This window comes from Erinaceus europaeus, chromosome 9 (assembly GCF_950295315.1).
Source record: "Erinaceus europaeus chromosome 9, mEriEur2.1, whole genome shotgun sequence".
Lineage (NCBI taxonomy): Eukaryota > Metazoa > Chordata > Mammalia > Eulipotyphla > Erinaceidae > Erinaceus > Erinaceus europaeus.
This window is the reverse complement of record NC_080170.1, coordinates 55,222,066-55,248,929: the sequence shown is the minus strand read 5'-3', so window position 1 is coordinate 55,248,929 and position 26,864 is coordinate 55,222,066. Positions and strand designations below refer to the sequence as shown.

The 26,864-nt window shown below is 43.6% G+C and overlaps 1 protein-coding gene across 3 annotated transcripts; it reads left to right on the top strand.

The window, feature by feature from the left end:
- The first annotated feature begins 141 nt into the window (after positions 1-141).
- STYXL2 (serine/threonine/tyrosine interacting like 2) lies at positions 142-26,864 on the top strand. 3 transcript variants are annotated; one of them, XM_007528756.2, is made up of 6 exons: positions 142-255; positions 1,657-1,782; positions 11,801-11,895; positions 13,858-14,089; positions 16,176-16,393; positions 23,676-26,864. In XM_007528756.2, exons 2-6 carry the CDS (start codon positions 1,673-1,675, stop codon positions 26,420-26,422), a joined length of 3,402 nt encoding a protein of 1,133 aa, XP_007528818.1. In that variant the 5' UTR covers positions 142-255; positions 1,657-1,672; the 3' UTR covers positions 26,423-26,864. The 3 variants fall into 3 exon arrangements, with proteins under 3 accessions (XP_007528818.1, XP_060053965.1, XP_060053964.1); XM_060197981.1 differs by lacking the exon at positions 142-255 and adding an exon at positions 12,943-13,141 and having other exon boundaries at positions 1,763-1,782; XM_060197982.1 differs by lacking the exons at positions 142-255; positions 11,801-11,895 and having other exon boundaries at positions 1,654-1,782.

Below are 26,864 nucleotides of genomic sequence, written 5' to 3'. Positions count from 1 at the left end.
CCAAGAGTCAGCTGGAAGGGAAAGAGTTAAGTGAGGCCCATTTTGGGGTCTGCATTCCTTTCCTAGATCTTTTCCAGGCTGTAGGGCAAGAGGCTAAATTTAGAAGGTGGCTAAGTTTTCTGTTAACAGCTGTCCTGCCACTCAGAGGAGAGCTCTGAAGACAAGAGAGAGGAAGGAGCTCCCTTCTCAGAGCCCCTGATCCTTTTGTCTGGGTCCCTCAACCTTCAGGTGACTGTCCTTGGTGTGGATACTCAGGTAGGCCAGTGGGGAGCATATTCTACCCTTATTTTTGTCCTGATGATCCTGGCACTTAGAAGCAAAAGGGTTATCTGGGACAAGTTTCTAGGGGTTCTATCCATGAAGTCAAATGACCAGAATAGAGGCTGTAGCTCCTGAGGCCTATGCTAAGAAGTGAAGGTCAGTTGTACCCCTGGCCGAGATGAAAGGTGTATTCGTGCTTATGTGCATGGGCTGGAATATGGATGTATGCGAGTATGTGTGTGTATATATGTACGAGTGTGGGATATAAATATATATGTGCCAGTATGTGTGTGTGTGTGTGTGTGTGTGTATGTGCGTGTGTGTCTGTGTCTGTGTCTCCCTGTGAGTTAAAGTGAAAAGCCTTTCTTGACTGAGGCGGCACAAATTAAAGAAAACCCCAGCTTATAGGCTGAGAATTAGCACACCCTGTTAAGTGCACATGCTACTATGCACAAGGAACAGGGTTTCAAGTCCCTGCTCCCCATCTGCAGGGGGAAGCTTCACAAGTGATGAAGCAGGTCTGCAGTTGTGTTTCCTTCTCTAGCTTCTCTTCCCCTCTCAATTTCTGTCTAAGAAAGAGAAAGAAAAGCAGAAAGGGAAAAAGAAAGGAAGAAAGGGAAAAAGTGGCTACCAGTGAGACAGATGGATTCCTTGTGCAGGTACCAAGCCCCAGTGATAACACTGGAGGCAATAAAAATAATAAAGAAAAAGAAAAAGAGAGAAATAGAGAGAGAAAAAAAGAGAGAGAGAGAAATAAAGAAAGGAGGGGTCTCATGGTAGCATACCCAGTTAAGCATACATAGTACTATGAGCAAAGATCAGCGCAAGGACCCAGGTTCCAGTCCCTGCACCCCTCTTGCAGCAGGAAAGCATCACAGGTGGTGAAGGAGGTCTTCAGGTACCTATCCCCCTCTTTATATCTTCTTATCTCCCTCTCTGTCTTCCCCTCCCCTCTCAATTTCTTTCTGTCCTATTGAATAAAAGTGGGAGTGGGGGGAGAGAAAATGGTTTCCAGGAGCAGTGTATTTGTAGTATGGGCATCAAGCTCTAGCAATAACCCAGAAGGCAAAAGAAAAGAGGTGGGGGGGGGGAGAGAGAGAAAGGACAAAACCTTGGCTCCTTGCTAATATCTGTGCAAGAAGCCACTCTCACTTCTGGAATGCTTTGACTCCAATGTAGGCTGTTAGGTGGAAGGTGTAGGCTGTGGACTATGGGTTGTGGGCTGTGGGCTGTGGGCTGGAAACAGTGACTGGGTCATGTCTGCCCAAGTGGCCCTTTCTCACTGCATTACACACAATGACTTTCCTATTTCCAGTTCCACTGACAGAACAGCACTGATATGCCCCTCACCCACTAACACTCGGAACCAGATTCCCTCTCTGCCCTTTCCCACAGAGGCTGACTACCTGTCATGGCGACTGGTGGAGACTCTGAGGAGGAGCAGGTGGTTCCAAGTGAAGAGGAGGAAGCAGATGTGAGGGCTGTGCAAGCCCGCTATCTCCGGAGCCCTTCCCCCAGTCAGTAAGTGTGCACAACTGGACTCTATACCCCTGCAGTCATAGAGTGCCGGTGTCTGGAGTGAGGAGGTGGGCTCATGCCGTTGCAGTCATCACCTCAGGTTCACCCCTTTGACAGACACCACTGGGGCCCTTCCCTGTGGCATAATTTTTAGAGGTAGCCAACATGTACAGAGATTACATTGCACTATGGGTTATAGATGTTAGAATTAAAGTGGGTCCCTGTTTTCCTATGAAATCGGTCAGGGAATGTAACAACTTGATTTGGAAAGTCACAGGTAGCTTCCTGGAGAAGGTGGTAGTGTATCTGAGCCCTAAAGATTGCTCAAAAGTCTGACAACACTATCTGGAGGCTGGACTTGATTCTTTAGCATCAAAGTTAGGTAAAGGTAGGGTAGCAGATGGCAGGCTGTAAGAGGAGATATCTAGAGAAGAAGAGTCCATGTATGGCCAGTAATGGTACTAAAATAATTCTGTAGCTGTGATCAAGCTCTAATTGACTCTATGCATGCCTACAGGCTAGTAGCTATTGTTTCCAGAACTATATAAATGAATGCTTCTTCTTAAAAAGTCCTCTATATTTTCATTTAAAATGTTTGAAGATACGTTATTATGTAGAATGAAAATTTAAGAAAAGCTGAGATATCAAACAAGGCTCACTTTCTGCTGAAGTAGTAGTAGTGTTCATGTTTATTCACCCTTTTCTGCCATCTTTAACTGCTCATGTGAAAAATCACTTCAACTTGGGCTTCTGTATTCTTGTCCTTGAAAAGGGAAGGGAAGACCCAGCCATAAAATTTCAAGATGACGTTACTTGGAAGTACCTATCATTCTACCTGGCTGCACTGCTCCTCTATTCTAGAGTCTTGCTGTTTCCTGCTTGTTGGGACCCCAAATGTTTTCCCTTTGGGGTGAGACAAGATCAAGGGTAGTTGCTTTTTATCCATGATTTGGGTCAATGTTCAAATGGAGCTTGGAGACTTTCCTATAAAATTCAACATTATATTCACACTTAGAAAATGGACAGAATTGAAAGATTAAAAACAAAAACATTACCATGCAAAAGCACCCTGGTTTGAATACTCATTCCCCAGCTACACTAGTGGTGAAACAGTTCTGCAGATGTCTTTCTCTCTACCTCTCCTTCTCCTCCCCTTTAAATTTATCTTTGTCCTATCAAATAAAATGGAAAAGAAAAAAGGGGAGGGGGGAAGAATGGCCACCAGGAGCGGTGGATTCTGAGTGCCAGTACTGAGCCCCAGCAATAACACTGATGAAAATAAAAAACAAATGAACCACCTCCCCTTGACTCCACATGCCTGGGCATGGCAGAGGGGGTTCTGTGTTTTGTGTGTGGTTGGGGTATGCACCCACTTTGTGTAGAAGCCAGATTACTGTGAATTGCTGTGCAAATGAGCATTTTTCTCACTCACATTCCAAAACAGTAGTCTGTGCTATGACTCAGGATCAGGGGTTCCTTCCAGCTTATGAGTCTTTCACTTTAAAGTAGTTTCTAAAGTTATGTGCTCACTAGCCTAGAGATGGAAATGGAGGAGAATGTGAAGAATCTTCCAGAGACTTTCATTTTATGGACCAGCCCTGAAATCGAACCTTTTGCTTCCACTCTTATGAGACTGTGAACTGAAGTTCATGGCCCAGGAAAAGAAGTGGGCTTGCTGAGTTTCAGTTGTAACAATATAGCTGCAGGGAATTCCTTGGCAGTTAGTGTTCATGTTGCCTTTTCCCCAGGACATACTTATTGTTTCTCCACCTCTGAGGGAGGAAACCCAAGCCTTACTTACTACCCACACTTTAAAATCAAGTTCTCTGGGTACTGTGAACTGTATGTTTTGGGTATAGACACAGACCTCAAGATCTGAACAGGAAATCTGCAAAGAGAAAGTTCCTTTTAGTAAAAGGAGGGTGAAAAGTGTCTTATCATTAATGAGCAGGTCAAGCACAGTGCTTCAGAGGAGAGGAGGTTTGACCTTAGTTTGGTTCTCTAAGTGGAATTCACTGTCTGCTGTTCTCTCTGCCCACCCTTCTCCCTCTGTGCCTCTTCCCACTAACCCCCGCCCCCCGCCCCACTTTTTTAAAATTAGTGATTTAAGAGTTTTACAAACATAATATTTCAAGGGTATATTTATTTTTATACCTACACATAGTGTGTGTAAGTCACCACACCCATCAACAAAGTTCTAAGTCCAGCCTACTCAACACCCTCATTTACCTTAGTTCTCAAAGTACAAGAGATCATTCTGTTACTATTTTTGGTACAAGTTCATTTGTTTTAGTTGTCTGTATTCTACATGTGATAAAACACTTTTTTCCAGTTGTCACTGAGCTTCTGTACCTGCACAACTCCTTGCACTCAGAGGACTCTTATTTTATCATTTTTATTTAAAGATAAAAAGTGACAGGCGGGCCCAGGTAGTGGCACACCTGGTTAAGTACACATATTACCATGTGCAAGGCCCTAGGTTCAAACCCTGCAGGGGGAAATCTTCGTGAGTAATGAAGAAATGCTGCAGGTATCTCTGTCTCTCTTCCTCTCTATGCTCCTTCCCTCTCAATTTCTCTCTGTCCTATGAAATAAAATTAATTAATTAATTAATTAATAAAGGATGAGAGATAGAGGAGAAGAGAGAGAAACTGAAAGATACAGAGAGACACCATAGCACTGCTCCATTGCTTGTGAAACTTTGCCATGCAAGTGCTCCCATGTGGTGGCTGGGGGCTTGAACCCAAGTCCTTCCTTGTATGTGGTAAAGTGTTTACTATCTTCCATCCTGCTCTGGGCCAACTTTTTCCACATAGAAAGACACACACATAGAGGGAAAGACACCATCGAACTCAAATTTCTTCTAGTGCAATAGAGGCTCAGTCTCAAACCTGAATTGAGTCCAAACAAATGCACTATCTAGGAGAGCTATTTTGTTGTCTCCTCTGTGCTTCTTTTTTTAATCCTCCATAGGCACATCTGGAGTGAGAGTGGAGAAACTGTCTTTTTGGAGGCTAGAAGATAAGCTTCCACTTGATGTAATCATAGGTTCCTGGAAACTGCAACTCTAAGTGAAAGGACACATGAAGAATCAGGCTGTTGAATAACGTAATTTCCTCCAGTCAGGCAGATTATTTTTTCTCACTAAAAGTAAAAGATGTGCTTGCAGGACCTGCTGTCAAACTTGTGTAGGCTGTGTCCTGCTCTCAGAAGTTTGTGGCCCGAGGGTTTTGTTTATCTCCACAAAGGGGTTGTAAGGCTTATGCTTTCTTTAAAAATATAATCCCCAAACTTAATAGGTTTTTGACCCACAGGGACCAGGAAACTCCATGTGTCAGAAACTACACCCAAGTCCTTTTTGAGATACAATATTCACTCTTGATTTCTTTCTCTGCTTCCTATCTCCATATTCCTCTCCCAGTTTAATGGCAGTTATCTTGGGACGTTGTCAAACTGTACATTGGGCGGGAAGTCCAGGATGCAGACTGTAATTTTAAGTGTAAGTGCTGAAAGCTTCACAGCAGAGTGAATAACAAATAAGCTCCTGAGGGGAGGCTGCACAACAAAATATACTCATTCTGAAAGAAAGCAAGAAAGAAGAAAAAAAATGTCAAAAAAAACATAAAAAATAAGAAAGTAGTAGAGTGGTAGATTTAAGCCCCAAATATAAGTCATTAAATAAAAACAGATTTTAAGTTCTCCAATTAAGAGTCATAGATTAACAACTTTTGACTGAAAACTTTTCTGAAATATTTTTTGAAAGGCTACACATTATTTATAAAAAACACATTTCCAGAAGTAAAGAGATGGGTTGAGGTTTGAGCAGTGGCACACTCAGTAAAGTACACATTACCATGCATGAGGACCTGGGTTCAAGCCCCCAGTTTCTATCTCCAATAGGGGGTGGGGGTGGGGAAGCTTTCCAGCAGTGAAGCAGTGCTGCAGGCATCTCTCTCCTTCTCTCTCAGTCCCTCTCTACTTTTCTCTGTCTCTCACCCTCTATGAAAAAATAAAATAAAATAAGGGGTCAAGTGGTGGCATACTTGGTACAGCAGATATGTTACAATGCCCAAGGACCCAGGTTCAAGTCCCTGGTTCCCATCCTCTGGGTGAAAAGTTTCACAAGTGATGAAACAATGTTGCAAGTCTCTCTCTTTCTCTCTCCACCTTTATCTCTATCTTCCCTCTCAATTTCTCTGTCTCTATTCAATAAATAAAAAATTAATTAAAAGATGTAAAAATAATTAAATAAAGATCTGCTTGCCACCTCCCATGCTGCCCACTGATAGTAGCTCTAAGCTGCAGGGTTGATCCATGGCCCATCTGATGTGATATTGACCTTGAGATGAAAACTATTGAGAGAATCATTGAAATATGATAACTGCACAGAATGTGGTCCCACAAACTTCCTTAATGGTTTTGATAGTACTTCAGACTCTAATGCCTGAGGCTATGAGATCTCAGTTTCAATCCCCCACATTACCATAAGCCAGAACTGACAAATGCTCAGGTAAAACATAAATTAAAAAATAAAACTGCAACAAGAAAGGTTTTGATAGTTATTTAGCTAACTACTTAATTGGCTATCTAGACTTAAACAGTTTGATTTGTTGCACACTCAGAGAACTAAAGATTATCTTCAAATTTTAAAATATGAAAAGTTTTATCAGAGAAGTGTAAACAAATCTAGTGACCACAATCCTGAGATTTTGAAGACACTTGGAGAAAATGCAAAAAGCTTGGCTGGAATACTGGGAGAGAGAATATTTGAGTGGGACTGAAAAAATCTTGCTGGTAAATGTGTAAATCACTTGATACACACACAATCTTGATATGGTTACTTATGTAAGTGAGAGAAAGTTATAAGTTGTCTAATTTTTTTGGCAATGACAAAAATAGTATAGCAGTTTATGCACTAGACTTTCATGCTTGAGGTTTTGAACTCCCAGGTTCAAGTCCTGGCACCACCATAAGTCAGTGCTGAGCAGTATTCAAACCCCCACCCCCAAAACACGTACACACACACAGATACACACACACACACACACACACATCAATAAGGGCTTCACAGCATATTCTATTCTATTTCTACTACTGACACAAAACAACCACTATATTGTATTTACAGTCAGAAACCTGGACAAGGCATAATGGTGGGACTTGTGGGACCTCTGCTATAAGGACTTGAAAGCTGGGAGAAGGGTGCTGGAATAAACACCACAGAAGCATTTTCACACATGATACTTCCTGTTGGGACCACCCAAAATATCTCACATGACCACATACTTTTTAAGTGGACCACATCCACATACTTCTTAAGCCTGGAAGCTAGACCCCAAGAGTTAACTTCTTCTTTTTTTTTTTTTTTTTTAATATTTTTTCCCTTTTGTTGCCCTGGTTGTTTTATCGTTGTAGTTAGTATTATCACTGTTATTGATGTTGTTGTTGTTGAATAGGACAGAGAGAAATGGAGAGAGGAGGGGAAGACAGACAGTGGGAGAGAAAGATAGACACCTGCAGACCTGCTTCACCGCTTGTGAAGTGACTCCCCTGCAGGTGGGGAGCCAGAGGCTCGAACTGGGTTCTTTATGCCAGTCCTTGTGCTTTGCACTACCTGCGCTTAACCTGCTGCACTACTGCTTGACTCCCAAAAGTTAACTTCTAAAAGAACAAAACAGAAGTATATTAGTTGTCATGGTCCAGCCTCGGATGTCACCAAAGGACCATATGGTTCAGATGGAGGCAACAGAGATCCCTCCATTCTGGAGGAGTGTCAGGGCCACACTGAGAGGAAGTGAATGAGAAATCCTATGGCCATCTTTGGAAAAGAACAACTGCTTCAATAACAGTTAACTATTTGAAAGCAGAAATAAAACCCTTCTTAGGAGGCACTACCATGCTGTGGAAAGAATTTAAATGGTAAAATTTAGATCAAATTGGGGATCAAGCTGGCTTTCTCATTTATTAGCCATGACAAGTTGTGTCACTTAGTCATAAAATGGGAATACTATTTTTACCTATCAGCAGAAATTAAGTAATATAACATAAGTATCTGTATCTCATATATCATCAAAACCATCCAGTAGTAAGATGTCATCATTCTCTATTTCTGTCTCAAGTAAATATTGTGTCTAAGCAACAGATCACATGCCCCCAGTATGAGCATTCTTCCCTGTCAAGGGTCTGGAATTCCATCATCATTTTCTTCAGCTAAAGCTTACATCATTTAAAAATTAGATTATGTACTGAGTCAGAAAATATACACCAGTAGGCTTTTTGTCAGTTTCACAGTCCAAGAAACCACTAATATTATGATGTGAGACAGAGTCAAGACAGGTGTTGCCCTCTGTTCTAAGCAGACCCTCATTCCCTAAGGTCCCTTCTTTTCTTTCTTTTATTTATTTATTTGTTTGTTTGTTTATTTATTTATTTTTGGTCTCCAGGATTATCACTGGGGCTCAGTGCATGCACTATGAATCCACTGCTCCTGGAGGCCATCTTTTATCCATTATTGTTGGGGCTGTCAGTTAGGACAGAGAGAAACTAAGAGAAGAGGGGAAGAGAGAAAGGGAGAGAGAAAGATAAACATCTGCAGGTGGGGAGCCAGGGGCTTAAACAAGGATCTTTTGCTTTGCATTATATCCACTTAGCCCAGAGCACTACCACCTACTTTCCCCTCTTCTTTTCCTTTTAAGTTAAGACTAGTTTATCTGCCTTTTCAAATAATGGATCAGAAGATGTAAGGGTGATCTGGCTGCGACATCTGTCATCCCATTGATTGCCAGGGTCAGTCAGCCCAATCGGCTGATCTGGCTGGCCAGGTGGGTGTCCCCTTCCTCCCTCACCACTCTATGTGCACCCCTCATGAAACTACATACGTGGTCAAAGAGGATGGCCTTCCCTGAGTAGAGACTTTGGTTGAGGGTATACCAGTAGCTGTGGTCCCCTGCTAGTACCTCCAAACAAGCTCTCAAATAGCAGATCAGACTTCTCTCTTCTCCTCTTATTCTTATTTGAAGAATGGTTTTCAGTTTATCTTTATTTATTTTCCAGTTGAAATCCATTTCCTGCTTTGACTTTTGAGATTGGAATTTTTCAAAATCTTTGTGGTGTTTCAGACTCTGCTGTAATTGGACAGGAATCTCTTATAACATTCATCCTATGGTTGGCCTTCCAGAAAGTCAACTATGCTCTCCATGCCTTTCCTACAAAGAGGTCTGTGTGCCTGGTGGAGGTGGTAGGGCAGCAAGTGAGGGCACTGAGTATCATGCCTGTGTGTCCTGATCATGTGTCCTTGGGAGGTGACTCCTCTGATCCTTTCTCTGTGAGGGGCTTCCCATGCTGGCTCTTTCCTAAAGCCTGTTGGAAGCAAGCAGCTAAAAAACAAACAAACAAAAATCTGATTTTCTTTAGTTTTCTGATTTCTCTCCTTCCTTGGAGCCTAAGTTTGACTTATATGAACACATTCTCTGCAGTGAATGAACACCTAAAGAGAGCTTGAACCTTTCTTTCGTCCTTCCTTTCTTTCTCCTCCTCCTCCTTCTTGTTTTTCAAAAACCAAATCAAGAAAAACATAGTCTCCCAGGCCTCAGTCTCCTATTCTTGGGTAGAAAGTACATCACATTTGGCTTTATTGTCCTCTTTCAAATCAGTCTCCAGGCTTCTTAGCTCCTGCTCTTTAGTCCTACATACATGTCAATAACAGATCCTCTCTTTCCTACTTGTGGTGACTACCACATTCCCCTATATGACTCTACTGAAAATAAACCCAGTGAGTCAGAATGTGTATATACCATTAACACTCTAATTTTTTTTTAAATGCATTAAAAATTTTACAACAAAAGAAAGAGGAGGAAGAAGGAGAAGTAGAAGATGAAGGGGAAGGAGAACAAGAAGGAGAAGGAGAAGGTTTCTTGAAAGAAAATTACGGATATTCAAGGAGTCTGGGTGAAAGGACCACAGTTCTACTCCTTTATTTTTCTAAAAGGGCCAGCAATTGGCTAAAAGCAGTGGCTTTTAAATCTTGCAATCTATATCCCACAGTAGGACAAGCATGACATCTCAACTCAGAGCATGTCATCAGGCATGTGGAGAAAAGAGAATTTTTCACAAAATTATACCTGTCTTCCACTTCTTCTTTGCTCCAAAAGCCTGGCATTGATTTTATGATGTGCTAATGGATCACAGTATGCAATTTTGAAAAATACAGGTTTTAAGAAAACCATAGCAGTCTCCTGCTTTGGGGGCAGGAAGTTCACCAAGTTTGGCTTTACTCTTCTCTTTCAGTTCAGCCTCCAGGTTAACAGCCACCTTCTGGTCCTACATGCATGCTGGTCTCAGGTCCTCTCTTTTCCTGCCTGTTGATTTTTTTTTTAATTTCTTTATTAATGAATACAATATTTATTAATACAATAGTTTGTACATGTATAACATTTCCATATAACAATACAAGCCCCACTAGATCCTCCTCTGCCACCATGTTCCAGGACCTGATCCTCCCCCTGTTGATTTTAACAGCCAGCCCTGACTGTGTTCTAGCTCAAGCATGAGTGTCATCTCCTCCATCTCAGGTATATAGATGAAGCACAGAAATGACCATAAGCCACAGCTCTGACCTTGCAGCTATGAGCAGGGGCAGTGCAGTCTTCCCTCTTCTCTTCTCCTTCTCTTCAATCCTGCTTCTCCATGGGAGGTGTGGGGCCACTTCTTGCTTCCTTCCAGAGACTGTGAAGCCACATCACAGTGGCGGGTCCCTCTAACTACTAGATAAGCTCTTCCCTCCACATATTAGGTAACATAAAGCGTCAACTCACAAAGGTGCCCACACTGTCTGAAACAGATGCACAGCTCCACAGGAAATCCAGAACCTGCATTCTCAGGTTCCTGAACTTGGGAAGGTATTTCTTTTATCTTGTTGTTTTACACTTGTGGTTACACTTGTTGCTAAGCAACACTCATATATAGCATCATACAGGTTTCAGGTGTATGTCATGACCATAACTGACCCAATTTGACACTCCCACCCAAATCCATATTTCTTTCTTTCTTCCTCCCTTCCTTCCTTTTTTCCTTTTTTGCCTCTAGGGTTATCACTGGGGCTCAGTGCCAGTGCTACGAATCCACTGCTCTTGGTAGTCATTTTTTCCATTTTATTTGATAAGACTGAGAGAATTGAGAGGGGAGGGAGTAGGGAGGGAGAGGGAGATAGGGAGAAAGAGAGACATCAACAGACCTGCTTCAGCTCTCATAAAGCTTCCTCCTTGCAAGTGGAGGGCCAGGGGCTTGAACCTGAATCCTTGCTCAGGTCCTTGCACTTAGTACTATGTGTGCTTCACCAGGTGTCCCACCGCCCAGCCCCCTTCAGGCTTCTTTTCTTTTAAATTTTTTTTATTCATATTGCCACCAGGTTCATTGCTAGGCCTTGGTGCCTGCATTAAGAATCCACTGCCCCCAGTGGTCATTACTGTATTTTCTATTCCTAAGTTTTCTTAGATAGGACAAAGAATTGAGAGAGGATGAGGGAGCTGGGCAGTGGTGCACCTGGTTATGCACACATAGTACAGAGCGCAAGGACTCTCACAAGGGGGTTCGAAATCTCTGCTCCCCACCTAAAGGGAGAAGCTTCACAAGTGTAGAAGAAGGTCTATAAGTGTCTCTCTTTCTCTCTCCCTCTCTACCTCCCCCTCATCTCTTAATTTCTCTCTGTCTTATCCAATAAAATGGGAAAATGTCTGCCAAGAGCAGTGGATTCTTAGTGCCCCAGCAATAACCCAGGTGGTAAAAGAGAAAGAGAGAGAGAGAGGAGATAAAGAGAGAGAAAGACACCTGCAGACCTGCTTCACCACTGATGTTTTCCTGCTGCAAGCAGGGAGCAGGGGCTCCAACCTGGGTCTTTGAGCTTGGTAATATGTGTGCTTGAGTGTGCCACCACCTAGCACCCCCAATCCAGGTTTCTTATCTAACTGGAATGCCTTCCATTAAGATACAGTCCAGAGTCTTACGATAATAACTCTTCTCTTAGGTACTCAATGGTATCTGAAGCAGAAACAGAGAGCATTTTCATGGAACCCATTCACCTCTCCTCAGCCATTGCAGCAAAGCAGATCATCAATGAAGGTAATGCTATCAGAAGACATATGAGAGCACCAAAGTTCATGGGTCATATATAAGGGGCAGAAGCAAGGGCAGCAACACGGTCATACCCTCTCAATAGCTTTCATAAGACAGAATGGGACATTAGCCAGCATCAGTGTGAACAGTGTTCTGATTGACCATCAGTAACCATGGGGCAACTTCAATCTCGGGTGGGGCCTCCCATTGCTTCTCCTCTTAGCCTCAGGATGACACACAAAGATACAGATCTGAGCACCAGAGAAATGTGTAGCAGCATTGAGAGAGTTCTGTTTAATAGCTATCCAGAGTTAGATTTGCATTTTCCTACTGTGTAACAATGGCTTCCAAACAATGGCTTCCTGTTCTGAGGAGGATGTGGGAAAAGGTGAAGTGGAGAAATGCAAAAATTTCCACAGGAAATTTCAGAACAAAAAGCATAGTACATTCATTTAAAGAAACTCAGACTGATTGGATGGGGTGGTTTTTTTCTTACTTAATCTTGAACAAATAATCTTCCATGACTTCCTTCCTTCCTTTCCACTTCTATCTCAGAAGAGGTGGTAGGGTGAAATGGGAGGGGGAGGTGGGAGGGGAAGGTGATAAGGGGAGGTGTGTGGCAGCATTGCTGAAGCATATACACCAAGCACTATACACCAAGCAACCTTTGGGCTTATCTGGGCATTTACCTCTCTGGACATGGTCTACACTGGCCTTGAATTATAAGAACTGTGTAGACTGGTCCTGTTCCATATCATCTCTGGGTGTCTTTTATTCCCTGATCCTTTGGGCTCCTACCAGAGAACATCTGGAAACCCAAGAGATCTTGTAAGAAATTCATGATTCAGGACCTGGGTGTAGCACAGTGGGTTAAGCACACATGGTACAAGGTACAAAGATCGGCATAAGGATCCTGGTTTGAGCCCCTGGCTCCCCACCTACAGAGGAGTCAATTCACAAGTGGTGAGGCAGGTCTGCAGGTGTCTTTCTCTCCCCATCTCTGTCTCCCCTCCCTTCTCAATTTCTCTCTGTCCTATCCAACAACAATGACAGCAATAACAACAACAATAAAACAAAAATAATAAGCAACAAGAGCAACAAAAAGGAAAAAATAGCCTCCAGGAGCAGTGGATTCGTAGTGCAGACACCAAGGCCCAGCAATAACACTGGAGGCAAAAAAAGAAAAAGAAATTCAAGATTCTATTTGATGTTGCTGGCTGTTTTGGATGTTCAGACCTCCATCTTTTCAGAGGTGCATGTTTGTATGCTTTCCTACCTGACTGAGTGTTCTATTGTCTTGTTGTAGGCAGGCCAGGGGTCAAGACCCCCAGAGCCCTACCTGATCTGGTTTTTTATGTTGCTTCTAGTACTGCACTAGCTCTGGGTGATTTTTCTCCATCCTATGTGGTTGAAAGTTTTCTTTACATTCCCTCCACAACCTCCTATCTCTGCATTTCACTCCTTCAACCACTCCCAGGTCTTTTCTCTTGATAAGTAAAATTTCACCACTTGTAAGAAAACCATTTCCTCTCTGGAAAACTCACCTTCTGGGCATCCAAGATTTAGATTGAAACCTAAGACAGAGCAACTCCTAGACTTTCTCTCCAACCCCTTCTCTGGGTGATAAACCTGGTATCACACAGACCTATGAGAAGATGGGGGTCTGGATGCCCAGAGAAGCCAGAAATAGCAGATAATATTACTGGTTTCTTACCAGGTGTCCATGGGTTCTAGATGTCCCCTGGTGGGAGCCTGTAATGCTAGAGAGTGACAGTACCCTGATGTAGACTGACATAGAATGTCCAGACCCTGCAGGTCCTGTATCCCACCAAGTCCTACTTGGACGATTCTGGTGGTGTTTCAGTCCCTTTGCAGAGTGCTGGAAGGCCACCAACTTAGAATGGACTTCCCCAAAGATCCAAGTATGACATAGGGGTTTTTGGTGAGAATTCTGCCTGTCCCCTCTAGAATTTAGGCCACGGGAGCCCAGAGCTGAAGCTGAGTGCCCTGGCATGCTGGAGTCAGCTGAGCAGCTGCTGATGGAAGACCTATACAATCGTGTCCGGGAGAAAATGAATGACACCAGCCTATACAACACCCCCTGTGTTTTGGACCTGCAGCGAGCTTTGATCCAAGACCGCCAAGAAGCTCCTTGGAATGAAGTAGACGAGGTCTGGCCCAACATCTTCATAGCAGAGAAGTGAGTCTCACTGACCCCTATCCTACCTCTCTAGGTGTGCTCTGGGGAGAGAAACTACACCAGCTTTCATGAGTAGTTCCAATAGCTCCACCAAGCCCCTGTCTTGGAGAAAGGCCCCAACCATTGACCCAGCATAAACATCTTCAGAGAAGATACTAGCATGCTTGCCTACATCTGTCTCCCAGGTCTCTGTCATACCCTTGCCTTCTGAGTATCTTTTCTGAGCATCCCTGACTTCCTGCCACAGAGCCTCATGTACTCCCTCACCATTATCCAGTGATATCTGAAGACATCTAAAGAAGGGGACATTCAGAGCCATTGGTGATAATTGATTTATAGTATTTACCAACATATGGACATGCTCACAACATAGTAAAAGGGTAAATAGGTCACAGAATTACACTTATACACAGTGTGAGACTAAGTGATAGCCTCCACATAGATCATTCACTGTGTGTAAGTTATTGCATAGCAAGCAAAGTAGAAGCAAATGTGATAAAATGTTAACAGTGATTCTCTCTAGGAGGTGTTCCTACAAGTGATTTTAACTCTCTTCTTTAGGTTTCTTTTGATTTGAGTAGAATACATATTGATTGTATCTATAAACAAAAAAATGCTGCTTCTATAAAGTCTATTAATGGTTTCTGAACAAAATAGAAAATCACTCATGTCTTAGTCCTTCAGAGCATATAAGTGCATATTTGGTATCAATCTGTAAAAATTAATTTTTTGTCCTTGTTATCACTGGGTATTCACCACTCCAGGACAACTTTTTCAGATAGAAAGACAGAAACAGAGAGAAAGACACCACAGTGTTGAAGCTTCCTTCAGTCTGATGGGGATCAGGCTCAAAACCTGAATCATATGCATGAAAAAGGAAGCATAATATCTAAGTGAATTATCTTGCAAGCCCTGTAATAGTAATTTTTTTCTTTTTCTTTTTTTTACCCCCAGGCAAAAAAAAAGGTTACTGTTGGGCCTCGGTGCCTGCACTACATATCCACTGCTCCTGGAGGCTATTCCCCCCCTTTTGTTGCCCTTGTTTATCGTTGTTGTTATTATTGTTGTTGTTATTGCTACCATTGTTGTTGGATAGGACAGAGGGAAATCGAGAGGAGAAGGGAAGACAGAGATGGGAAGAGAAAGATAGACACCTGCAGACCTGCTTTACCACTTGTGAAGTAACCCCTCTGAGGTGGGGAGCCAGGGGCTATAACCGGGATCCTTACCCAGCCTTTGCGCAATGCACTTAAGCTGCTGTGCTACCGCCCGACCCCCTCTTTTTCTTTTCTTCTTTTTTTTTCCCTTCTCCTTAGTAAAATAGTCTCACAGTGTGGTTAGCTATATTCCCAGGAGAGAATATGAAGCCCCTAGGATAGGAAGGACCAATTACTTTGGACATTAACTCTTGATAAGTATTCATTTTCAAGGCATGAAATCTAGACTAGGTCTAGATTCAGACTAGAGATCTCTAGACCAATAAAAGATTCTGGCCCATATGGATTTATCCTCCTCTTCAATCTGACTACTCTTTCCAGCTCCTAGTCACATGCCTTCTCTCTTTTGCTGGAGTCAAATCATAGGTTTCCTTTCACAATTGTATTTGCTGTGAGGTTAGGAACAGGGAAAAGTTCTTCCCCAGTTGTAGCCCTCACATCTTCCTTTTTTAAATTTTTATAATTTTTATTTATAAAATGGAAACACCAACAAGACTATAGGATAAGAGGGGTACAGTTCCACACAATTCCTACCACCAGAACTCCATATCCCATCCTCTCCCCTGAGAGCTTTCCTATTCTTTATCCCTTTGGAAGTATGGACCCGGGATCATTACGGGTTGCAGAAAGTGGAAGGTCTGCCTTCTGTAATTGCTTCCCCGCTGCACATGGTTGTTGACAGGTCGATCCATACTCCCAGCTTGTCTGTCTCTTTCCCTAGTGAAGCTGAGCTCTGGGGAAGTGGGGCTCCTGGCCCCTTGGAATATACCTAAAATAGCCCTCACATTTTCTAACCAGGCTCCCAGTTTCAATAGTGATGCCTCTTCCTAGCTGAGTCTGGCAAACCAGTCTTACCTCTTTTCTCCCAGGAGTGTGGCTGTGAACAAGGGGCGGCTGAAAAGGCTGGGAATTACCCACATCCTGAATGCTGCTCATGGTACAGGGGTCTACACTGGGCCCCAATTCTATACTGGCTTGGAGATCCAGTACTTGGGTGTGGAAGTGGATGACTTTCCGGAGGTGGATATCGCTCAGCATTTCCGGAAGGCTGCCGAATTCCTTGATGAAGCCTTGCTGACATATAGAGGTACGGTGAGGGTGGGGGCTGCTCCTGGCTGGAATCCTACAGGGAAAGAAACACACAGGGACTGATGTGAAAGCCCCAGATCATCTGCCATGGCTAGTTGTCACTATCTCCTAAGAAAAGGGGAAGGAAAAGACGATCATTCTCAATAAGAAATTGCTGAGGTGTCAAGGGTTGACCTAGACACTGATAGAGACAAACAAAACTTCTAGGGCAGAAAAAATTAAATAGGAAAATATTAAGATCTGGGATGCGGTGATGGTACAGTGGTTGATGCACCAAAATTTATTACCCAAGGTGTCAGAGGTCCTATGTTCAATTCCTGGCATTACCATAAGCCAGAGATGAGCAGTGCTGTTTCTCAATCTCAAACTATGTACTGCTCTCATTAAAAAAAAATTTTTAAGAAATGGGTCAAGGTCTGATGGTGCAAAAGTGAGGTAGGTAGTGATAATACAGAATGACTGACCAATTCATTGGAGAGGGTGGTTGAAAAAATCTCTTAGAGGGGGCAGATAAGGAACTAAAAACAAAACAAAAAAAAAAAATGAAGAAGAGGTTCCTGGCCAAAGTACATGCTGCTAAAATCCATAAGGTATAAGAAGCACTGTCTTCAGGAATCATAAATGAATCTGGACTCATGTGTTGGATGAAGCCCAGGGGGTGACAGTATGCAGGTTTAAGGCCAAGGTAAGGGGCTCCAAAGACACCTTAATCAGGTCTGTTTCAGTGAGACTCCCTGGGTTGGGAGTATGAGGCCATCTCCAAGGCAGAGAAAGAAGGAGATTCCCTTCAAGAGTGGGCTAAATTTCCCTTGAGGAGAGACCCTCAAGAGTTCTACAAGGGGGACCCTAGGAGTTCTGTCTGGTGTCCAGAAACTGCCTCAGGAGATGTTCTGCTTTGTCCCAGGGAACCTTGGAACACTCACTTCAGTGGGGGAACTTACAGCTCCTTATGTATAGAACAAAGATAAAGGGGCCAGGTGGTGGTGCAGCTGGTTGTTACAATTCACAAGGACCTGGGTTTGAGCCCCCATCCCCACCTGCAGGGGGAAAACTTTGCAAGTGGTGAAGCAATGTTGCAGGTGTCTCTCTGTCTCTCTCCCTCTCTGTCACCCCCTTCCCTCTCGATTTCTGGTTATCTCTATCCAATAAATAAATAAAAATAATAATTTTTTAAAGTTAGAGCAAAGTAAATATCAAATCCTAAACTTTCTGTGTTAAATTGTTTAATATTTAGTTATTGAAAGTGAGAGGGAGTGGTCCGGGAGGTGGCGCAGTGATAAAGCACTGGACTCTCAAGCATGAGGTCCTGAGTTTGATCCCCTGCAGCGCATGTGCCAGAGTGATGTCTGGTTCTTTCTCTCTCCTCCTATCTTTCTCTTAAATAAATAAAATCTTAAAAAAAAAGAAAGAAAGTGAGAGGGGGGAGAAAGAACCAGAACATTCTTTTTTTTTCTCACTTTCTTTTTTTTTAATCTATGGATTTATTCATTTATTTTTTATTTCTTTATTGGGGAATTAATGTTTTACATTCAACAGTAAATACAATAGTTTGTACATGCATAACATTCCCCAGTTTCCCATATAACAGTACAACCCCCAGTAGGTCCTCTGTCATCCTTCTTGGGCCTGTATTCTCCCCACCCACCCCCACTTCAGAGTCTTTTACTTTGGTGCAATATGCCAATTCCATTTCAGAAGAACCAGAACTTATGTGGTGCCAGCTATCAAGCATAGGACCTCATGCTTGCCAGTTCAGAACTTTAACGACTGCATCACCACATTTTACAAATAATTTTTCTATTTTAAAAGTTCTGTTTACTTATTTATTTATTTTTTTTTATAGAAATTGAGAAGAGAAGGGGAGTAAAAGAGAGAAAGACCTATGGCACTGCTCCACAATTTGTGAAGTTTCCCCCCCGAAGGTGGGGAATAGGGGCTTGAACCTGTATCCTTACACATAGTAATATGAGCACTCTACTGGATGTACTACCACCTGGCCTCTAAATATTATTATTATTACTGGCTTATCATGTTGCTGGAGATTGAATTTGGGGGGTGAGGGGGTAGGCAGCAAAGCACCAGGTTCAGTGTACATAATACAAAATGCAAGGACCAATGCAAGGATCCCAGTTGGAGCCCCCAGCTCCCTACCTGCAGGAGGGTCGCTTCATAAGTGGTAAAGCAGGTCTGCAGGTGTCTATCTTTCTCTCCCTCTCTCTATCTTTCCCTCCCCTCTCAATTTCTCTCAGTCCTATTGTATTTTTTAAAAATGGAAAAAATGGCCTCCAGGGGCAGTGCATTCTTAGTGCAGGCACTGAGCCCCAGTGATAACCCTGGAGGCAATAAATAAATAAATAAGAAGAGATTGAACTTGGGGCATCTGGGGCCTTAGACATGACGGTTTCATACAATCCTAGTAGTACTATCTCTCCTCAGTCTGAGGATCAAGACCTTTTTTTTTTTTTTTGCCACTGTGCTTATCACTGGGCCTTCATGCATACACTATGAGTCCACCACTCCCCAGAGGCCTTTTTCTTTTTTTCTTTTATAGAACAGAGAGAAACTGAGAGAGGAAGGAGGAGATAGAGAGGGAGACAGAGAGATGCCTGCAGCCCTGATTCACCACACATGAAGCTTTCCCCCTATAGGTGGGGACCGGGGGCTTGAACCTGGGTCCTTGTGCTCTGTAACATGTACACTCAACCAGTAACATGTACACTCAACACTCTGTAACATGTACACTCAACCAGTAACATGTACACTCAACACCACCGACCCCACTCCACTTTTCAATAAATAAAGAAAACCCACTTTAAAATGTATTTCTTGGGCAAGGGAAACAGCATAATGGTTATGCAAAAAGACTCATGTCTGAGACTCCAAAGTTCCAGGTTCAGTCCCCCACACCATCATAAACCAGAGTTGAGTAGTGCTTTCATAAATTAAATGTTAAAAAAGTAAAAAAAAAAAACTTTAAAATTTATTTCTTTTTATGATATTGTATCCTTTGGGACAAAATATATAGAACTGGAGGTGAAAGACATATGGTTTCACTCATATGTGGAACATAGAGAATTGAAACAAATAAACTTTCAAAAGAAGGGAAGGGAATAAGAAAGAAAGGAAGGAAAGAAGGAAGAAAAGAACAAGAAGTAGCCAATCTATATGATTTTTTGATAACTATATATAGTTCCCAAGGGTTGTGGTGGGAGACATAGAACATTGGTGGTGGGCATGGTGTGAGACTACACACCTGTGATCTTGCAATCTTGCAAGCCACTGTTAAAGATTTATTTTTTAATATACATTTATTATTTATTCTTTTTTGTTGCCCTTGTTTTTTGTTGTAGTTACGATTTATGTCATTGTTGTTGGATAGGACAGAGAGAAATGGAGAGAGGAGGGGAAGACAGAGAGGGGGAGAGAAAGATAGACACCTGCAGACCTGCTTCACCACTTGTGAAGTGACCCCCTCTGCAGGTGGGGAGCCGGGGGCTCAAACTGGGATCCTTAAGTTGGTCTTTGTGCTTTGCACCACCTGCACTTAACCCACTGCGCTACCGCCCAACTACCGCAAGCCATTGTTAAATCATTAGAAATTAAAAATCCTCCTTTTGACCAATGTGAATCTGAATGTCAACCAAATGTATGTGAGATTCTGGAACTGCCTTTCCTAGACTGAAAGATGTTCTGAAGAGGTCTCAGTACAGAGGAAAACAAACTCTCAGAATAGGTACAATTCACAAGGTTAGGAAGAAGAGGTGCATAGGTAAAAAACTTGTAAACTAATATTTCCTTAATAAAGTAAAAAAAAAAAAAAAAAAGGAAGAAGAAGAAGAAACTATCTCAAATTACTGACCAAGCTTGAAAGCACCAGCAAAATAAGGAAAGGAATTCAAGCAAAGGAATGTAACCCCAGGGTGACCTGGAATCAGACACATAACCTCACCTTCTACTCCCAAGAAAACACTGACCTTGCAAGCAGCAGGCAGATTAGAGTGCAACCCTGCCTTGAGTAAACCCAGGACTTTCTCTACTACCTGCATACTTCAAGTGTCCTGTCTATCAGCTATCTATCTATCTATGTATCTATCTATGTATCTATCTATCTATTATTGCTATTATATTTATTATTAATATTATTTTTACCAAAACACTGCTCAGCTTTGATTTACAGTGTTGCTGGAGATTGAGCCTGGACCACTTGGTGCCTCAGGTATAAAAGTCTTTTTGCATAACTGTCATGCTATCTCCCCAGCCCTGTTTTATTTTTTTATTGCCACTAGGGTTGTTGCTGGGGCATGGTGCCTGCACAACTAATCCACTACTCCTAGGAGCCATGCTTTTTTCTCTTCCTCCTTTATTTATTTATTTTCAGATATTAGCAGAGAGAAACTGAAAGAGAAGGGAGGGACAGAGAAAGACATTTCATTGCTTGTAAAGCACACACACACACACACACACACACACACACACACACACACACACACACACGAGGACTGGGGACTTGAACACAGATCCTTACACATGATAATGTTTTCACACCACTGACCAGCTCCCTCACACTCAAAGTTTTTAAAACAGAGAGACCACATGTATATAGACACCCCGCATCCCTTGCATCAGCCTTTCTGCTAACCAAAATGGTGACTATAAATTAGAAGGGGGAAAAATGCTACCTCCCTCCAGTTATATTATATTATATTATATTATATTATATTATATTATATTATATTATATTATATTATATTATATTATATTATATTATATTATATTACATTACATTACATTACATTACATTACATTATATTTCCTCCAGAGTTGTCGCTGTTATTGCTGTTATTGCTGGGGCTCAGTGCCGGCACTATGAATCCACTGCTCCTGGTCCCCCATTTTATTGGATAGGACAGAAAGAAGTTGAGAGAGGAGTGGGAGAGAGAGGGAGAGAGAAAGATAAGATACCTTAAGACCTGCTTCACTGCTTGTGAAGCAACTCCCCTGCAGGTGGGGAGTGGGGAGGAGGGGTTAAACCAGGATCCTTGGGTGGGTTCTTGTGCTTAGTACTATGTGTGTTTAGCTGGGTGCCTGCTGTCTGGCACCCCTTCCAGTCATTTTACAGTAAAGCATTTTTTTTTCATTATGACCAGACAAATCTACTTTGGCCTTGGTGTGAAAGAAATGGCACAGAGGAGTTATAAAGTGTTAGTGTACAAAATGGAGGGAATGGGAAATCCTGCTGCTGCTCTGGTAGAGGTAGGTGGGGTCTGATATGACCAGCTTGGTCTTCCAGGATGTGTGGACAAACATCAGAGGCTAAATGAACAGGCCAAATCTGGTACATCCAAACAGTGCTTAATGATGGTGATGCTTTATGGTTGGGGCGGGGTGGTGCTGTGGTATCCCTAACTGTCACTCTCTCTCTTTCCTCTTCACCAACTGAATTTAAAAAAAGAAAGAGGGGTCGGGAGGTAGCACAGCGGGTTAAGAGCACATGGCACCAAACACAAGGATTGCAGTTGGAGCTCCCAGCTCCCCACCTATGGGGGGCAGGGCTTTGCTTCACAAGCAGTGAAGCAGGTCTGTGGGTGTCTTTCTCTCCCCCTCTCTGTCTTCCTCTCCTCTCTCAAATTCTCTCTGTTCTATCCAACAGCAATAATAACAACAACAATAACAAGGGCAATAAAATAGGGAAAATGGCTGCCAGGAGCAGTGGATTGTAGTGCAGCCACTGAGCCCCAGCAATAACCCTGGAGGCAAAAAAAAAAAAAAAAAGTAAAGTAAAAAAGAAAAGAAAGAAAGGAAGGGATGGAGAGACTGGGTGCATGGAACAGTTCAGTAGTATCCTGTATGCAAGAAACCTTTAGTTCAATATCTGATTTTTTTTTCTGTCTTGTTTCCTTTCCCATCTTTTTCTTTTTCTTCTCTCTTCTTTTCACTGGAACACTGTTCACCTTTGAGTTATGGTTGTGCCTGGGATTGAACCTGAGATCCTGTATTTTTGACATGGAATCATTTGTATAACAATTATGCTATCTTCATCTGCATTTTTTTAATGTAGTAGGAGAGGGCAGAGTCAAAGTAAAGTTGTATTCTTCAGTTCTTTATGTGGTTAAGGATTTTTATTGCTACAGTTTGTTTCTGTTACCAAATAACCTGCAGTTCTCAACTGGATGGTTTCATGCCTGTGTACAATATAAAGAATTAAATCGGTGGGGCCAGGTGGTGGTGCACTTAGTTAAGTGCATGTGTTACCATGCACAAGGACCTGGTCCCCATCTGCAGGAGGAAAGCTTTACAAGTGGTGAAGCAGTACTGCAAGTGTCTCTCTCCTTCTCTGCCGGGCTAGCTTCGTGGGTGGGAGACAGATGACCAGGGACTCATGGCTGAGCTGGGAAGCAGTTCAGTCTTTATTCATGTGGAATGCAGTGCAATCTAAGCTAAGCTATCTCTAATCACAATCCTGTCCTTATATATATATACTCGCCAAGTAGGGTGGAAACAGGATGTGAGGTAGAGAAGGTGGAGAGAAAAGAGATTGGTGAAAATCAGGGTGTGACAAGGAGAGGGGGCAGAGCAAAAAGACATCGTGAACCAGTGGGGATTAACCAATGCCCTGGAGGCAGGGCGGTGCTTAATTAACAGTGGTTTATGTAAATAGAATACAGTGTTAAGCAGGGGGGATTAAACCAATGAAACAGAAGGGGTTTTAGAAGCAGAATTAAAAGCATACCAACACTTCTCCATCCCCCCTCAATTTCTCTCTGTCCTATAAAATAATAAAAACTTAATAAGTAGAATAAATAATAACAATAAATTGAATAAATAAAAAAGAAAAGTAGCCAAACTGTCTCTAAGACTTTGTGAAAATTGTAGTGGTCATGGGGAGGTGGGGTGGGGGAATAGAAATGTAGTGATGAGTAAGTATGGAACTGTATCTCCATAAACTTATGATTTTGGAAACCATTATGAACTCACTAACTAAAAAATATGAAGGAGGAGGAGGAGGAGGCCAGGCAGTGGCGCACCTGGTTAAATACACACACTACAGTGTGCAAGGACCCAGGTTCAAGCCTCTGGTCCCCACCTGCAGGAAGAATGCTTCATGAGTGGTTGAGCAGTGCTGCAGGTGTCTGTCTCTCTGACTCTCTTCCTCTATCCCTTTTCTTAATTTCTCTCTGTCTTTACCCAATAATAAATAAATATTTTTGTAAAAAAAAAAAACCTTATAAAGAAGAAGAAAAGATAGTAATGCTCTTTCTTGTGTTTTTTTTTTTCCCCAGGGAAAGTCCTGGTCAGCAGTGAGATGGGTGTTAGTCGGTCAGCAGTGCTGGTGGCTGCCTACCTAATGATTTTCCATAGCATGACCATCCTGGAGGCTTTGATGACCTTGCGCAAGAAGCGTGCCATCTGCCCCAATGATGGCTTCCTAAAGCAGCTCCGGGAGCTCAATGAGAAGCTGATGGAGGAGAGAGAAGAGGACTATTGCTCGGAGACTGAGGGTGAAGATTCGGGGAGTACAGAACAGGTCAGAGTGCGTGCCCTCACTGTAGAAGAAGAGGATGATGTTTCTAGCCGGCTGAGTGGCTCCTCAGTGGGGATGGCCAACCTGGACTCTAGAACCTCTAGTCTGTTGGACAAAGAAGAGGAAGAGAACATGTTTGAGCAGTGGAAGAAGGAGCAGGACAACTCTACAAGTGGGGTCCCTTTGGATGGAGATGGCAGGCACCCCACTTCCTCTGGCCAGGGTGGGGAAGAGGACAAGGATACAGAGACTATCATCAGAGAGTGGCAGAGCCGAAATGAGAGGTATCAGGTAGAAGAGCACAAGCGGTGGACCAGGAAGGAAGAAGAGGAGGAAAAAGAGGAGAGAGGGGGTGAAATATGGAGGGGGAGAAGCCGGAGGCACACTTTGAGTGAGAGCAGCAGTTTGGAGAGTGTGAGCAGCCATGACATCCAGGTCCTGAAGCAACAGCTGGAGATGAGCTTCTTGAAGCGAGGTGGGAGGCGTCGCTCTGACTCTGTGTCCTCAGACAGCACTTGGGACATGTGGAACCAGAGGCTGCTGGAAGTAGAACAGGAAGCTTCCCAGAGATACCACTCCAGGAATGAGAAAGAAGGAGACACAGATTCAGAGATGGGGAGCAGGGTGCGAGAGGACGATGAGGTGAGCTTGTCCTCAGCAGCCAGCTCTCTCTCCAACTTCTGCAGCAGAAACAAAGACAAACTCACTGCCCTGGAAAGGTGGAAGATCAAGAGAATCCAATTTGGATTTCACAAGAAAGACTCCGAGGCAGGAGACAGCAGTAGTGAGCAGGGCACTGAGCAGGCAATGCAGAGGCCCTTGGATGTCTGTCTGACAGCCTACCAGGCCTGGAAGTTGAAGCACCAGAAGAAGGTAGGCAGTGAGAATCAGGAGGAAGTGGTAGAGCTTGGCAAGGGAGAGGACACAACCTTGGCCAAAAAGCGACAATGGAGACTGGAGCTGTTGGAGAAAAGCAGGCAGACACTGGAGGAGAGCAGGTCCTTGGGAGATGGGGAAGCAGCCAGTTCGGTGGCCAGTGGCAACATCCCACTATCTGCTTTCTGGTCCGGAGCCTCCTCAATCAGTGCTTATGGGGACACAGGCTCAGTACTCAGTGCCCAGAGCCATAGCTCCCAGTCGGCTCAGGGTGTAAGCAATATGGGAGGCTGCTCAGCCTCTAACCCCAACACTCAAGTTCCCAACCTTCTAGTGGGACCTGGGGACACCATTTCCATTGCCAGCATCCAGAACTGGATTGCCAATGTGGTTAGCGAGACACTTGCCCAGAAACAGAATGAAATGCTGCTGCTGTCTCGCCCACCCTCAGTAGCAAGTGTGAAGGCTCCACAAGCAGCCAGCTGCCTGGGGGATGACCAGGTCTCCATGATCAGTGGACGGAGCAGTGTGTCAGTGGGCAGCTGCCTGAGACCACCCAGCCAAGCCAAGCCCTGTTGTGATACACAGTCCCTTCTGTCCTCCAGCACCACAGCCAGCTCCAGGGCCCAGGGGACCAGCAAGCCCATTTACAGTCTCTTTGCTGACAATGTGGACCTACAAGAGCTTGACCGAAAGGAGAAAGAGATGCAGATGGAGCTCAGGGAGAAGATGTCTGAGTATAAACTGGAGAAGCTGGCCTCTGACAACAAGCGCAGCACCCTGTTCAAGAAGAAGAATGGGAGGGGAGGGGCCAGTGAGGTGGATGACAGGGATGAGGATACTGACAGTGCCATAGGGAGCTTCCAGGATTCTTCCCGCAGTAATTCCTACAAACCTAGCCTGGGCACTTCCTCCTGTCTGGCTATGTCTGATCACAATGGACTTGGAGGCAGTGTGAGGAAGTGGCTCAGTGGCCTAGAGACAGATGAAAAACCTCCTCCCCTGAGTGACTGTTCAGGAAGTTCCCAGGGTAAAACCAGCAGGTCCTCCCTGCTTCGCGAGACAAAGTCCAAATTCTCCAGTTACAAGTTCTCTAAATCTGAGTCAGAGGAACAGGACACCTCCTCTTTCCATGAGGCTAATGGTAGCTCCACACGAAGCACTTCGAGCTTCTCCTCCTGCTCTTCCAGGGAAGGTCAAAAGAGACACACTTTTTCCAGGTCCCTGTTCAGTGAGACCTTGGGTTCCCGAGAGGAAAGCCCAGAGCCCCCTTTCTTCTGCCGGACTCCTGAGGACTCTGGAGAGGAAGAGTTCCAGGAACCTCGGCGCCCAAGTTGGGGCAGGTCTCGGGAATGGGCAGACAAGGAGGAGTCATCCCAGTCAGACTTTTCAGAATTTGGAGCCAAAAGGAAATTCACCCAGAGCTTCACAAGATTAGAAGAGGAGGGAGAGAAAGAGAAGATGGAAAGTAGAGAAGAAGGGAGGTATACATCAGCACGGAGATCCCAGCATCGGAGATGCAATGACAGGGAGGAAGAAGAAGAACTAGATGATGAAGCTCTTATCGCAGCCTGGAGGCGTCGGCAAGAGGAGAGCCGGACAAAGCTGCAGAGAAGGAGAGAGGAATAAGCAGGGCAGGTGAGTGGGGAGAGATTGATGTCACAGGTAGAAGCCAAGCGTCTGGCATGGGGCTAGAGGTATAGATGGTCATGACCCACAGGAGACAAGGCTGTGGAGAGGATCAGCCACAGAGGCAGAGAAATGAAGAGCACCTGCATAAGAGGAGGGGTCAAAAGAGGAGGAAAGGACCATTTCTGTGGCCTATATGCTGCACTTTGGTGCTTCACTAGTGAATGTGGTAAATCTTGTCACAGACTTGAGCAAAGGCACAGTGGTGACTGAAGACTCCAGCTTATACCCTGCAGTGAGCATGGGACATGTTGCTGTGTATGGAGTTTTTACAAGACCCAGAAACTCTAGCCTGGGGCAAGTATGCCATCTCTTAGTAATGAAGTGTTTTTGCTTCTTTGTAACATTGTGGATTACCATTAAATTCATATGTTGTCAAATA

Coding starts and splice junctions, on each gene's coding strand:
- STYXL2 (XM_007528756.2), top strand. CDS start 1,673: ATGGCGACTGGTGGAGACTCTGAGGAGGAGCAGGTGGTTCCAAGTGAA. Junction 1,783..11,800: donor CGGAGCCCTTCCCCCAGTCA/GTAAGTGTGCAC, acceptor CTCTTCTCTTAG/GTACTCAATGGTATCTGAAG. Junction 16,394..23,675: donor AGCCTTGCTGACATATAGAG/GTACGGTGAGGG, acceptor TTTTTTCCCCAG/GGAAAGTCCTGGTCAGCAGT.